This window comes from Panthera pardus, unplaced genomic scaffold, assembly GCF_024362965.1.
Source record: "Panthera pardus isolate Hobbes unplaced genomic scaffold, ASM2436296v1 HiC_scaffold_1, whole genome shotgun sequence".
Lineage (NCBI taxonomy): Eukaryota > Metazoa > Chordata > Mammalia > Carnivora > Felidae > Panthera > Panthera pardus.
Genome location: NW_026526654.1, coordinates 40,183,441 through 40,199,471, shown reverse-complemented (window position 1 = coordinate 40,199,471; position 16,031 = coordinate 40,183,441). Strand labels below are relative to the sequence as shown.

Here is a 16,031-nt window from a genome sequence, read left to right as displayed (position 1 = left end):
ACTAATAAAACTTCTTTATTGAAACCTCCCATGTTCATTACGAATGGCCCATCAGTGAATGCACGCATACCCACCCTTGAGTTTGTGAGACAGAGATGAGAGAGCAGAGGCAGGCCCAGCTACAGCATAATTTTTGTAAATGCGCTCACGAGAAGCAAGGTTGTGAGATGGAGATTCTATAGTGGAAAACATTGGCAAAGAAGCAGCACAGATTCAATGGAAAAAAAATTCAGCAGAGAACACAAGCAGAAACAAAGCATTTCAAATGGTATGCACAATCACCTTATTAAAAAGTTCATATTCTGCTAAATTTTTCAACAGGTTTATATTTCTCTAAAATTAAAACTGAACACAAAGGTCAAACTGGTTTAAATTAGTGAAGATAGCTCAAAATGCATTAAAAGCTAAGTAAGGCTCATTGCTCTCATAAATCAAAATTGAACATTTCTTTTAGACTAATATTTCTTTAACTCAGTTTTCTTTTCTTTGGTGCTCATTTACTTATAAATAAAAGTTTATAAGTAAATTTTTTTTTCTTTTGTAAATAGTGGGAGATACAGAAGCATTACTTACAGTTTAGCATAGCTACTGTCACCTGGTTTTCTGTATGGACACACGATTATGATTTTTCCAATATGTATGGAAACATACAGGGTTGACTACTTTTCTGAGTCCATTTTCAGTGGGCAATGTTAGTGCTACTCCCTATATTTAGTGTTTGTTCTGTAAAGCTTATTACTGAGATACCAAATTTTGTTTCATAAAAAGTTTTGCAACACAAACAAAGCAAAGAAAATTTACAAGTCACTGAAAAATGCTAGACACATTAATGATTTTACCATGCAGAAAATGAAGTACTTAAAATTATCGTTTTTTCAAATAATTAATAGAACCCCTAAATTGTAGTCTTTTCAAAGTTGTATGCTAAAAAAAAGGCTCTATCTAAATCTGAAAAAACATCCATTTTATTTGAAATTTTAACTCATGGCAATTAAATCAACTGAGCTGAAAGAAAGTAGTAAGGGGATAGCTTTCTTGTTCGTGAAATCAAAAATTGGATACAACATACACTTTTCTCGAAAAGGAAAAGTAATAATTGACTGATTCATTAGTGTGGCCAAGATTCAAGATGGACTACTCAAAAACCAAGAGGTCACTCCCTGCAAGGTATGGACTATGTATTACATGTCAGACATTATTCTGAAAATTGAAGATAAAGAGATGAATAGATATAAAGTCCATGCTCTCATGGAACTTATCCTCAGGTAAAAGGAGAGACAACAAGCAAATATATACTAGGTCAAGTGGTGATGAACTCGGGAGCCACAAGCATGCAGATGCTGAGTGACATTCCATGCCTGGAGAGGACCAGTTAGGGAGTGGGGTCCAGAAGAGACAAAGCCCTGGGACATTCCTAGGAAGACAGAACAGAGGAGGATGCAGAAAAGAGAAATGAATAGTCAATGAGGTAGGAAATATCCAGCAGAAGGTATTTCAGGGGAAAAAAGAGCCATCACTCTGTCAACACACTGCTGATACAGCAATAACATGAGATCTGAGAACTGAAGACTGAACTTAGCAAAACAAAAGAGACTAATTTCTGTGAATAAGGACAACGGCAAGGACCCCTTGGAGTGGGTTCAAGAGAGAAAAGCAGGAATGTATGGAGAAATGTGACAAACGTGCCCTCAAATCATCTTCACCTAAATTTTAAAAAATGTTAAATTTTTAATGTTTTTGAGCAAACCTCTTTTTGAACTCTATAAAAACCCAAAGGTACCAGGTGCTGCAAAAGGAATTCTCATGCTATTTAAATCTCATTTACTACAAAGTCTGCAACTCTCACTGAAAATATCAGTTAGGAGGGTACCAGCTTTCCAATGGAGAATTAATTCAAGGGGAATTCAACCTGCGAATGTAAGGATACACTCTTGTGGCTTGCCTGCCAAAATCTGTGAAGACAGGGTTTAGCAAGAGGACATAGAAGCAGAAATCAGAATACTATCATAATTAGAAGCACCTATAAACATAAATGTGAAAAACAAGGACATTTGTAGGATAAGATGTTTGAGGTTTAAGGACAAAGTCCTGGAAGAGGTTTTGAAACCAGAACAGCTCTGGAGTCTCTTCACTGTGTTACAAAGCCTATAAAGATTGAATTCCTAACATTTTTTGGAAGTCTAAAAAAGGCTGTTAAAATTAAGCTGGGACAGACAATTGTTCTACACATTTAATTTTTACAAAATTTGCTCATATTTGAACATAGTCTGATATAGTTAACTTTTTAAAAGATTTACATTTTTCAATTTAAAAAGAGAAGCAATCCTTAAGACATACATTGGTATCTATGAACAAAAGAAAAAACATTGATTAACTTTCAGGCAATTTGTTGGAAACTAAATAATCATGTTCTTTTTAAAATCTCATTTTATAGGCAAAACAAACAATTATCAAATTCACCTCTGTGGAATTCTGATTCTTTTTGGTACAACATACAGTTCACTAAAGAGAATAGTAACAATAAAAAAAACAAGATTTTTCTCCAGTACTCAATGAAGTCAATGTTGTCTATCTGGCATAAAATATCCCCTTATTAACAACAAGGTTCTTCATATGTCATTTATTCTTTGTCTTCTTTGTTTTGGATCCCAACTATTAAGTTCCCTGGAGTACTTACTTAGTTCATTTTCTGATCACAGCAACTTTGAGAGTCTACTGTGAATTGTATTTTAAAAAATCACTCCCTAGATGCTACTAATAAAAAAAAACATATAACTTTAATTTTTAATAAGGAAAGCATTCTCATTTCAGTAACAAGGACAAATTGTGGTTCTGCTGTGAATATGAGAAACTTGACCTTGCTCCTGGGAACATAAACTGGAAGAATCAAGGCATAGGTCACAATCTGGTGGCAGTACACAAAACTGCAGTTCTGAGATTTAAAAGGGAGATATATTCTTTTTCTTTTTTTTAATGTTTATTTTTGAGAGAGAGAGACAGAGTGCAAGCGGTGGAGGGGCAGTGAGAAAGGGAGACACAGAATCTGAAGCAGGCTCCAGGCTCTGAGTTGTCAGCACAGAGCCTGATGTGGGACTCAAACTCGTGAACCATGAGATCATGACCCCAACTGAAGTCGGATACTTAACCGACTGAGCCACCCAGGTGCCCCCATATATTCTTTTTCAATGTTAAGTCAACAATAAGCAATGATCAGAAATATTAAACAGAATATTAGAAAGGGCAATAGAAATACATTATATTCAGGAGGTCAGGTGTCTAATCACATCATCCATATCACTATCTTGAGACTCAAACAGGGGAAGTAATAGTGATGGAATTTTTTCCACAGAACATCTCAAAGGAGGCTACAAATAACTGGCAGAAATAAACTTCATCTATTTTTACTTTTTGGGTCTTCTAGTTCTCAATATCAAGGAGGCAGTACAGCAGTTATACATTTTTTAGTCCTAGAATTACTGAATGCAATCCTAACATAGATATTTGAAAGAACTTGAGAAAGTTTTATAAATATATCTGCGACAATGCTCAAATTTCACTGTATTCTGTCCATGATTATATATACCTACATTTATGTGTGTGTACATGTATTTGTTAAGATATAAGAAAGAAATCTAATTCTATAGATCTTTTCCAAGCAATGATTATAAAATTTCACTGGGTTTATAGAAGAATGATAGGGACAGTGTTCCTGACCTTCTTCACCTGATTTAAATTTCACTGTACATTTATATTCTGCTCTGAATAGAATATCAGATATTTTTGACATTATTGATGCCTATAATAGGCAGCAAATGGTTAAGTCTAACTTGATATTTGGCAATTATTTATTTTAAAAATACCTACTTTTAAAAATAATAAAAACTACTTTATTGGTTCTTGAGACAATATATAAACATTCAACATAGTCAAAAGATGACAGTAACTGAACAAAATGCAGATAAAAAATAAATGTAATTAAGTATAATTATTATTCCCACTTCTGTCTAGTAATATTTTGGAGAGTTTAAAATAAAGTGATAGTAATTATTACACACTCTTAGCTAGCAGCTGTCTGGACTGACAGCTTTAGATAACAATTATCACTGCATAATCAGTACATCAGGAATCAGAAGAAAAGTGGAATTATGTGAATGCTACGGGAGCTGAAGAAATGGAATAGGAAATAAAATTTACTCACATAAATCTTAGTATAACTAAATGAATTATAAAATAATGAAAGCTGGAATAAAATTTCCAAGTGAAGGATAAAACAGAAATAAGCTTTTCACTAGAAAATAACATTAACCTACATAGGAAAGTCGGAAGGAAGATGACGAAACTCTGTTAAGGTGGATAACCCCCCAAACACAGCATGTGTCTATATGACTTCTAGACAAAACTGCACCTAAATAAAACATACTCAGAGCATATTACTGAATACACAGTAAATTCCAAGTAACTATGGTTAAGGAATATACAAGATTAAGGAAAAGCATATCATTTCAGAGTTTGTGATGGCTGACCAAGGAAAATTCTGAGCAAAATTTGATGTGTATATATACTAGGCCTGAGAAAGAATAACTTCAAAACATTCCATGAAAAGGTTAACTATTACTCCTTAAGCCAATAATGTGAGGCACAGGAGGGCTGAAGATGCTATTAAAAATAAAAATCTGGCTCTCCACAAATCTTATTAGTTGCAAAGTTAAAAACGGTAACTACAGATCAGAGAAATCAGACATGTAACCATGTCCTGCCTTCAGAAGGATGTAACACTTATGTGGTACAAAGACAGCTAAAACTGAAAACAAAACGAAAAGGTTTTTAGCATAAGATACTTCTGTTTGAAGAGAGAAGAAAAGAGTAGGCACATAAATCCAAGGTTCCATCCATGCCACACCTTCACAGGAGGCAAGTAAACAAATGGACAAATTCTGTGGTATGATTATAATGCAGGACAGAAATGACCTCTAGGTCTTGGAAACAAAGCTGGCCTTTATACTAACATTCATACTAATATTTCAACATAGTGTTACTCTATGAAGAATCGACCTCAAGACAAATAATAAAGTTATACTGTAAAAATGTAAACCAAGGAGAAGCCAGGAAACCTCAATTGTCCCTTTCCAAATTCCTTCCTGCTACTCCTCCACACTGAGAATAAACTGCTCGCTCTCAGGCTGTGATTTCTTCTAGTCTTCCTAGGAGCATAATAGATGTTAAGTGCTTGCATCAAAAGGCAATAATGATATCAAGTGATAACATTTACTGGGCACCCCGCTTTATGGATGAGGTAAAAAGGGCTCAGCTGTGTCACATAACCTACCTAAATAAAGCCAGTGAGTGGCTGAAAAGGAAATCTGAGTTTTAAGTTCTTTCCATCATTTCTTTCCATCTCTACAATGAACACGGTGCTTTAGTATATATTGGTATTCTCAAACCTAAATAAATATGCATGCAGATACTCAAGTGGACATTTTAAGTCACATGTAGCAAATGTTCTGTCTCATTTAAGAATGTGGCATACAGGTATAACAGAAAAACTTGTTGCAAGATAACCTAGAGGTTTCCTATCTGGGCTTGAAAGTACTGTTATTTTGACATACGTTACATATTGAAAATGTCTGGGAGAATAGTAAATTGTCTTAATTACCATTTTTTCCACAAGAAAAATGAAAACAAACTATTAGGCCTCCTGGACAGTAGATCTTAAATGCCTCAGTCATTTGGAAGTTTTTCAATTTTGGAGGATCTTGCTTAGGTATAAACTCCTAATTATCATTACTCAGTATAAACTCAGAATTATTAGACTTTGTATTGTCATATTATAGTGGTTTTAATTAGTACTGAAACATTCTTCCTCTTCTTTGAACATATACTCTAATATTGGAATACCTAGCATAAAATAACAAGAAACACATGATCTTAAATTCATGGTTTACACAGAAGAAAGTGATAATCTTAGTCATCTAGAGCCAATAAATATTCCTCCAATGCCTATGATGTGTAAGAGCCTGTCAGGGGCTATGAGACAGAAAATGATACTTTAAAAGGAATGAATAAAGACAGTGAAAATAAGCAGTGAATTATTCTTACAGAATAATGGCAGAGATATCATTCATAACTTCAGTTCACTAGAACCCTATTGCAAAATCTTACTGATAACTGGAAATAAAAAAGTAAATTATAGAACAGTAAAGAAAAAGCCTATATACACACTTCTCTCCCTCCCTCAGACCTATACACACATAAGACAAGGAAAATTTGTAATTTTATTTCTGTAATTATTCTACTTCACTAGAAAGTTCAAATAATATGTGTACATATTATGTATATGTAAGTTTGCTACTATAAAAAAGTACCAAATTATTTTCATGTAACAAAATAAGTACCAATTCCAAAGATTAGTGAAAGCTATGCCTCTGGGAAAAGAAAACTAAAGAATTATTGATAATTACACTCATAGAGGTTCTAAATAAAGTTAACATATGAGGCAGTTTATATATGTCTATGTAGAGTTTGTATACTTAACTGGGAACTTGACTTATGACATTTAGGAAATCTTTTTTTCCTCTCCAACTATGCTACATTCTGAAAATTAAACTATAAAGTATAAATAAACAACCCAAACAAAGCTAATACTCTAGACTCGGTGCCAGGACAAATGTAGGCAGAAATTTTAAAAATATGTATCAAAGGCCAGTTTTGGCAGCTTTACTCATCAGTACGCAAAGCTGAATATTTAAAACATGGCCTTTGTAGTCAGTAGAACTGGTCTCACACTCTGGCTTTACCATTTTACCATGTTATTTCTAGGGAAAACCATTTCTACCGAGCTTCTGTTTCTTTACCTGTAAAATGGAGACATTATCTTAAATGAGGATGTATTAAAGTGTTTAAATACAGTGTTTAGCACATAGCAGTGACTATCAATATAAGCAAAAAATTAGTAGATATAGTCCCCTATACATAATGTTTTCTTTTAGTATCACAAATGTGTAAGACAACAGTGATTCTCATTTTACTAATTAGTAATGAGAAGTTCAGTATGTAGCCGTCTTCTATTGTTTTTTTTTCTTAAAGTTTATTTACTTTGAGAGAGAGAGAGCGTGCCCCCTCTGTGCCCCTGTAGCCATCTTCTAAAGCGAGGTGAACTGCTGGTGTGATGGATGGCAGTGAAGTTCAGGAAAGAATACCTTACTCAGGTAGTCTTAACAATAAGCACACTCTGCCATATTTAATTTTCCTAATATGATGTGATGAATACCATTCAAACTTACTTCCAAAATATTAAAACTATTTTAGATTCCATACTTTTTTTTTTTTTTTGGTCATACTAAAAATTAAGAATTTTGGTTTCTGGAATTTGTAAAGTCAAACTTCAGTGATATTCTGATGAGAACTAAGAGGTTTAGAAGAAAGAGCTACATAATTCCCACTGTTGGAATAGAGACAAACGATGATTCAGAAAACTGGTAACTGAGATATGTTCAGGCCATGATTTCAAATTTGCTCCAAGACGGTGATAAAAGAAAGCAGTGGTACTGATAACACTCAGACACAAGATGCATACAATTATTTTGACACAATGTCAGTTGGAAAACTATTATTCTTTGAGAGAAATAAGCCTGATTTTATTATGGTCTTTATATTTTGAAATATTTTATTAGATAATTTGGTAAAACAAAAATAATTACACTTTTCTTTTCTTTCTTTTTTTTTTTTTTTTGAGAAGACTTGAAATGACTTTTTGTGTAGAACAAAAATGTCCTTACTTTTTTCTGTTGTCTGCTGCTGCTATGACATTATCAGAGTCATTTCCTATTTGAAATTTTATATCTAATATGGATTTTCTGCCTAATTATGATTTTTTTCCTTTTTGTTTTTTCTCTTGTCTTTACCTTTAAGACTTCCTGCAATCTGGGCATATATAAATGTAAAAAAACTATTGCTTCATTAAATGAGTAAACAACTTAAGTTGTCACTTCTCTTTCCTTCATCTGTAATGCTTACCAAAGAAGGAAAAAGCTACTTCTCACACATGACACTGTCATATTTCCTTGAAATTCTTCTTTTAAGACACATTCAATATCCATATATATAGACAATGATTGGCTAGAAATTGATACTACTTATATTTCCAAACTACTTAATTTCATTAAACTTGCCTAATGTATAGTGCAATCCCAGAAAAGTTTATACTCTTGTATACTCTTTATCTAAGGTAGATAATAATATCCTAATGAGTAACATTATTTGCATGATCTGGGACTTTCATGAATTATCTCATTCAGTGAATACGTTTATATATTGTACAGCCGATATATGAACTGAAAGCCAAGAAGAATATATTGGCTGTCATACCACAAGAAGCTTTGAGAAGTTTATGTGGAGGCCTCAAGAAGTTTAAAAAAAAAAAAAAAAAGAACACTTGGTTAAGTGTAAATTGTTTGGGTCTATTTTCCAGATCAATGTGAATTACATCATGGATGGAGGGCTAGAGCAATCTTAGAAGGCATAGCTAAAATCAAATAATCACTTTAACACATTAAGAACAAGAAAAACAACAACAACAACAAAAAAAGCAAGAGAAGAAACAACAATTTGAGAAAATCTGGAAACCTCAAGTTGCTATACATTTCACAGATACCAAATTCACTTAAAAGAAACAAACAAACCTGCCCCGTACCACCTATCCTCTACCCATTGGTATAGTGAAATAGGTCTATTCTCTTGGGGCATCCCTCAGTAACAAAAATCCAGTGTAAAACAATGAAAGTTAGCTCTGTAAGTGATGCTTAGTATAGTCATGCATTTTATATAAAAAAATTTAAATGAAATGTTTTTCTTAACATGCTTTATGTATGTATTTGTTTATGCTGGAATTAGAGTAGAGAGCATAATAGCCATACTTTAATAACTATACTTAATAAAAAAAAATGTGTGATTAAAAAACAAATGTCTTAGCTGCACAATGTCTTAGCTCAGAATAGCTTAAATCCTTCAAAAATGTGGAAAGGGATAACATCCTCATGAAATAAAATCAGTCAAGTGAGTTGATAAATAATTAGTAACTGATAAACAACTCAGAACAAAGCTTCAGAAATGGTTTGATGAGGCAGGTAAGGCTGACAGACTTACTCTGAAGCTGAGGCTGCTGGAAGGAAAGGGGCTGTCCGAACACAAATGGGCTGTGGACTAGGGAAGAGGGAGGTTTTGCAGCTTGATCAAAGATGGAAGGAGCTGGGAGATTGGGCCGAGACTGAATGGAATTCAATATGGCACTCAGTTGGTCACCTGCAGTGGGCAAAACAGTCAAAACTACAACTTGTTATTAATTAACATCCAAAATGGCAAAGAATATGGTGCTTTATGACATTCAGATAAAGTTAAACACTAAATAAAACTATGCCAACTCAGGAATGAGTGGAAGTTGGTGATCATTATTCTCAAATTAGGGACCAAATGTTGTTATGTTGTTTTAATAATCTTATATAACAGCCCACCTATGAAAACAAATTCATGAAAATTTACACACAACATTGAGCAGCAGTGTGGGGGAATTCAGAGTCTATGAAGAATCTATGATAGAGAGGTTGACTCAATATCATACAAGTGTAAACTGAGATCTAAGCAAATGATGTCTTCTACATAATACCTAATAAATGACTAAATAACTCCACCTCATATGCAGTACTCTTCATGCAGAAAATAAGCAAATAATATTAAAACGTTTTTTTAAGTAAATGTAGAACTGAAGGGAGGCAAAGTATATGTTATTAACTTAGTAATATATTTACATTAGAGTTAATAAATTATTATTTTCTTTTTTTAAATTGTTACTGCCAAAGAAATTATACTTCTTAAGTATAATTAAGGAGCATGAGCTCCTTTGCTTGGATGGATAATATAACAATCTTTAAGACTTATAAGATAAAAAGGAGTATGAGCTATCAATTGGAATAGTATCTCAAGTATGAATTCTGACATTCTCCCTTGAAATTACATACACAGGACTTTAACAGAAAAATATTTTTAAAACTATGAAACAATATAATTAGATGGATGATCCTTAGCTTCTTCTTTAGGAGATTATATGTATTAGTTTAAATAATACTGAAAAAGAGAAGAAGAAAAAATATATCTAGATTAGTTGATGTAAAAACTGTAACACAGTACCTTTCCAGCCATATTCCCTAAATATAATAAAGTTTCTTAAGTGAAGACTTCAAATGAAACAGCAAGAAAGAATAGACTTACATGGAAAGAACTGTATACATAGCTACATATGTCCACTTTTCAAAAATTTATGTTGTAGATATCAGGAAGGATTTTAGAAATTATGAAGAATTTTATAGAATTAAGAATAAAGAATTTTTATAAAAAAATTTCTTGATCTTGGACAGTATAAACAGTTAAAAAATGGGAATTAGTTTAAAGGTAAGTTCATTAACAAAGGTCAGATATATTTAATTAGATTTGTTTCTTAATATTCCTTTGCACCATCTAAGTATTTTAAAAGCCTATTAAAAAATACGAACAATGTAAGCAAAAATTACACTTTTAAAAAGCGGTCCTTCATTATTTCTATTTAATAACAAATGTTCTCAGCAATGTTTGTCTCTTAAAAGTTGATTTAAATTCCTACGATATTTAAGTAAATTATATTTTGAAGACTGATTTAAAGTGAGAGCCACCAGTACAATTTAGACACTTTAGAGACGGACAGCATACAATTTGAATTAAACATGGCTCTAAAACAGACTACTAATGAAGTAGAGTAGTAGTAAATAAACACTGAGATTTTAATTTAAGGATTGATAATGGGAGAGAGAAAAGGACATGAAGAAAACACCATCAAGAATTTCCCCTACTTAAGTATGAAGGTCTAGCTCAAGTTAGTTGCAATCTGAGCTACCAGAAATGAGCAAGCAGGCAGTCCCCAAGTCTGCAGGATAGACCAACACAATAGAGTAGGAAAAGCCAAAAGGAAATCTTGTAGCTAGGCTTCTTTCACATAAATACTTTGTGGAAAGCAATAAAGATATCAAACAACATGTGGTTTTATTTTAAACTGAATATCTCCTCTACATTGATGTCATTTTGCATTTTATTGATGATTTCATTATTTCATTTGCTCTGCAAGTCTAATGATGCTGTATGTGTTCCTCGAAATCAAATCCTATGAATTAGTGTAAATGACATTTTACAGTAAAATTATTTCCATGTAGGCTATCTTCTCCCTCCTACCCATCATCCCACTTGTAAGCTACTTGCTGACAATATGCTGATTTAGAAGGAGTCAGGATCATATGTACAGAAAAGAAAAGGAATGTGTCTGAATTTTAGATGAAATGCAAGTATAAATTATTCTGAAATAATTATTGTTTGGATTGTCCATCATGTTGGTCTCTTCTAATATTGCAGACAAAACCAGCTATACACATTTTATTTCTTTGGCTTGGGGTTTTTGTTTTCCTTTTTACAACTTTCTGATTTCATTATACATACCAAACCCGAATATAGCCTATTTCACATAATTCTAAATTAACTAAGATAACTTGGCTAAACATTCAAAACCATGTGTATATAATAAAGCTGACATGTAATATTACTTAAAACGTTTTGATTTTAAATGGATCATTGTGGAAGGTTCCCTTTTGCTCATTAACACTACTATTAATAATAAGTGAATGATAAAAACAATAGTTCTTTTACTAGATACAGTGTCATTGAATTTATGATGTGAATTCACAGTGAGTATCTTTAAATAGGAGCAAATAAGCAAAAACTACAAACATAAGCTAAAACTGGTAAAAATGACACTCTAAAAGAACACCTTTGCAAACATTTTGATTGTTAGTTTTCTAGGAACAAACTTTAATAACGTTTTGTGGGTGAACAGTAATAAAAATGGTTAAAAGAGAAGGCAATAAAAATATTAAAGTTGGGTAGGTAAAAGACTCACTTTCAAACACCTACCTTTATTATTTCCAAGTCCATAATCAAATCCTTGGGCACTGCAACTTGCCCCTTTATTAAAAGCTTGCACTGAGAAAGGGCTTGGAGGAGGAGTCTGAGAATTTTGATCCAGAAGAACTTGTTCTATAATAAAAGACACAGCTATAAAATTAGTTTCTTATATGCTATTCCCCTATTCATAGAATGAAGAGAAAGTTGCCAAGAAAGACTTTATGATGGTTAGATTTTAAAACCTCACATTTAGATTTGATAATAAGTCTAACAATTAGGTCATTGATACTGACAAATTATACGACAAATCTTTGTTTTCATTATTAAATACACAGTGAAACTTAGAAACTGGATATGGTCTTATGAAGCCAATTTACTTTCATTGTGGCTGGATACATCATTGAATGCATACTAGTATTTTTGGACCAGGAGCTCCAATTTGTGACAGATTTATATAAGAGCACTTTATAAAATAAAAATGGGTACCAAATAAACCAGAAATCAAAATATTTTGTATATTAGCACTCAAGTAGAAATGTCTAAATATATGCTCTTTTTTTTCCTATTTGAATGCTAATATACAAAATATTTTTAGTTCTGAATGTAGAAATTGTGGAAAATTTAACTTTTAACTTATTTTTACTTATTATATAAGGACATTTCTTCTAAATGAAAGGATGATAAATCAGGTCACATAGAGCTATTCACACATGCTCAAGTCAATAAATGTATCATAATTCTTATTTCAAGGAAAAAAGGCAAGTATTTTATCCAGTTTACAACATAAATTAATAAACTAAGGTATCCTTTATTATCAATGAGATGGCCATAAGACCTTGTATGATATAATACTAAAAACACAAATACCATAATTCAATAGTCATATTAATGCCAGCTAAAAAAGGGCAAAATAAAATCTGTCAAATGCAAGGTAAAGGAGAAAAAGTATCTATTCTATCAAAACAACTTTACAGATAATGAAGTCTTGAGTATATTTTTTAGAAATCAAGATCTCTTCAAAAAGAAAATGGAACTAGAAAATGTGGTGTTTTCTTCCACTTACATTTTCCTTTCACTTACATTTCTAGACTTTTTTCAAGAAGTCAATCCCCCAGCACTTCCCTTAGGCAATAGTGTTTAGTGTCAGATATTTCAGCAGTGGAATAGGTTTTCTGGAAAATACTCAGGGACACTAATCTGAACGGGAAAGACAACATCCCTCTTACCCTCTAGACTCAGAATGGTCTCAGCATCAAGTATAAGGTCTGTTTTTAACCAGACGAGTAACTTTGCCTACTAGCTTTATTTGCAAATATCAAAGACCTAGAAATAATTTTTACCAAGAGCAAAGTTTTGTTGTACTTCTAACTACTTCATACAAATTACTATAGTGCCAAATCCTCTTACTTCCACATTAAATACAGTTACATACTAATATCGACGAGCAGACTATTTGGATACAACATCAACTAATCGTAGTGATTTTCAGGCACTAACTTCTTAACACTTTTTCCTGATCACCCCAGGTCTTACGTTAAAAACTTAACATCACTTTATATAAGAGCAAAGGACCATTAAGTGTTGATAGAGAGAAATTTAAACTTCTCTTACACTGCTTTTAGGGTTGAATATCTTACTTAGCAGAAATAATATACTAATTTAAGAAGCATTTTAACTAAGAAGAACCGCCTACCTTTAAGTATATAGAAATAAAACTCTCCATTTAAAACTCAGTCTTCAGTATAGAGGGCAATTTACATTTTAATCATAACAGCTAACCTTACCATCTGCTAGTTTTATGTTATTATTTGTTCATTTGGATTTCATAGGGAACTTATAAATTATTTTCATTTTGTAAATGAGAAAACTGAAGCACAGAGATGTCAGGTTAACTTGGCCAAGGTTACACAACTGAAAAGCTGTGGCGCTGGTATCTGTACCCTAGCAGTCCAGCTCCAAAGTTCACTCTTACACGTAAGCTATATTGACAGTTAAAAAAATAATTAAGCTAGGAAGTTACTTGGATAGTTACCCAAACCATTCTCATATTATTTACCTATGTCTTATATAAAGCTGACCTCACTTTATGTATTTTCATTTATATCAGAATATGCATATATAGTGGAAATGTTTAGGAACTTCTGAATATGTAATATATATATTAAGTATATTATAAATGGGAAGGTTATTTTGTAAAATGTCTAAGTTTCATCAAATGAAGCCGTTCTCATTCTCACAACATAATGAAGAATAGGTATACCAACCCAGAACATTATTTTACAATCACATCAGCTGTGATTACGAAGTGTGTCTGTAAAGACAAGGGAAGTAGCAGGTTCTCAGATTCTATTCAATGATTACTGACACAGAGTAGTGTGCTGGAATGAACACAACATCTCAAATACAAATGCAGTTTCTGGCTCAGGTAATACATCTGCCATACATCTAGCTATATAACCACAGGCAAAAGTCATTTCAAATCCATGACCTTTAGTTTCCTTACCTGTAAAATGAAAATTATAGAACTTATTCAAAGGCTTATTGTGGGGAAAAAAAGGAAAAATGTTTAATGTATACTGTTAATACAGTAAAACCTTGGTTTATGAGCATAATTGTTCTGGAAACATGCTTGTAATCCAAAGCAGTCGTATATCAAAGCAAATTTCAAGAACCACTGGCTAAGTTGTGATCATGTGACATTCGGCGTCAGGTACTACTTGTATTGCAAGACATCGCTCATTTATCAAGTTAACATTTAGGATAAATGTTTGCTTGCCTTGCGGAACACTCACAGGACAAGTTATGTGCAACCCAAGGTTTTACTGTAGTCTAAATGTACTCTGTCATTCATGAAGTTTCAAACTTTTAAAAGATCTATTTATACTTATGGCCATATTGCCTCTTGGATGGTAAATACTACGTATTTATTCTCTTTTGGATAAATACGCATGTTCTTTCATTTATCTGACCTTTTCCTATAAATTTTAGGATTTGGAAGAAAAAAATCTATGCTCGACTTATCCACTTATTTTGATGTCCTAATATTTTTGTGATTCAACTTGTATTTACAGAACTTAATATGCAATTAAGTGCCAAAACTGTTTCAGAACCAGGAATACAAAGATTAAAAACCCTGTGCCTGTCCACAAGTGACTCACAATCTCAATATAAAGAAATAAAAATTAACTTCAGTATGATATCAGTTTTATTCTAGCGGTAAATATAGTTCTTTAGGAACTTAGAATTCTTGACTCTGTAAGGATCAGTTAAAGCTTCACCCAAGTGATGACATGGTCTGAACTTGGAAGAACCATGTTTTTGTCCCAGGAGAATGAAGAGAAGGGGACAATAAAGAAAAGTTTTTATTAACTGAGATTATTGAAAAAGATGAAGTTGAAAGCTGAAACTCTAACAACAAAATAGGAACCCCCCAAAAGATGCTATGCATTTATCCAATGCTCCTATCCTGAGACAAAATTAAATCAAATGAAATTGCCTAGGAGAAGTACTATGATTGACAATTTGAAAAGTGAACTTCCATCTAGTGGTTAAAAAAAAAAGGTAAAACATTCAATCCTGGACTGGCATAGAATAAGGAGTCATACAAATCTACATCAATGGGAAAAAAAAGAAAACATAGTTTGCAAAGATGGATTCATATGTTTCACATTTTCTTTTAACTCTCTTCGTACATGTGCTGAGTACCCATTATTTTCACAAATTTTAAGAATTGTAAGAATTTTTAACTTTAGTTTTTCTCTTTACTTAAAAAATAAACACACAAAAAAGTTGTTTACTTCTGCATTTCAAAGGTTAATCAGAATAAATCACAAATTTAAGCCAACTTGCCATCTTCATGTCGAAGGTATTGGTTTCCGCCTCTGTCTCTAGCTAAGGACCATGCCTCTCCTTCATCACTCTCACAGAACTCTACCATGCTGTTCTTATCCAGCTGCACCCACGCACCTTCAGAATTGGTTACCTAGCACATAACAAAAAGCACGATTGATTGGCTTGATTCTTTCAGGGTACTCAGGCTGAAAACCAGCAAAAAGTTT

The 16,031-nt window shown here is 32.6% G+C and overlaps 1 protein-coding gene across 17 annotated transcripts in view; it reads right to left on the bottom strand.

Moving 5' to 3' along the window:
• Window positions 1-16,031, bottom strand: part of MYCBP2 (MYC binding protein 2) — a 284,243-nt gene that overhangs the window by 53,768 nt on the left and 214,444 nt on the right. For 11 of the 17 annotated variants that reach the window (XM_053896509.1, XM_053896544.1, XM_053896144.1 and 8 more), the window contains 4 exons: window positions 15,823-15,955; window positions 11,983-12,105; window positions 9,142-9,321; window positions 75-176 (listed from right to left, as the gene is read on the bottom strand). In XM_053896509.1, the coding sequence (XP_053752484.1) occupies window positions 75-176; window positions 9,142-9,321; window positions 11,983-12,105; window positions 15,823-15,955 (538 nt within the window). The remainder of the gene's footprint in view (window positions 1-74; window positions 177-9,141; window positions 9,322-11,982; window positions 12,106-15,822; window positions 15,956-16,031) is intronic. The other 6 variants (XM_053896354.1, XM_053896612.1, XM_053896422.1 and 3 more) reach the window with 4 other exon arrangements.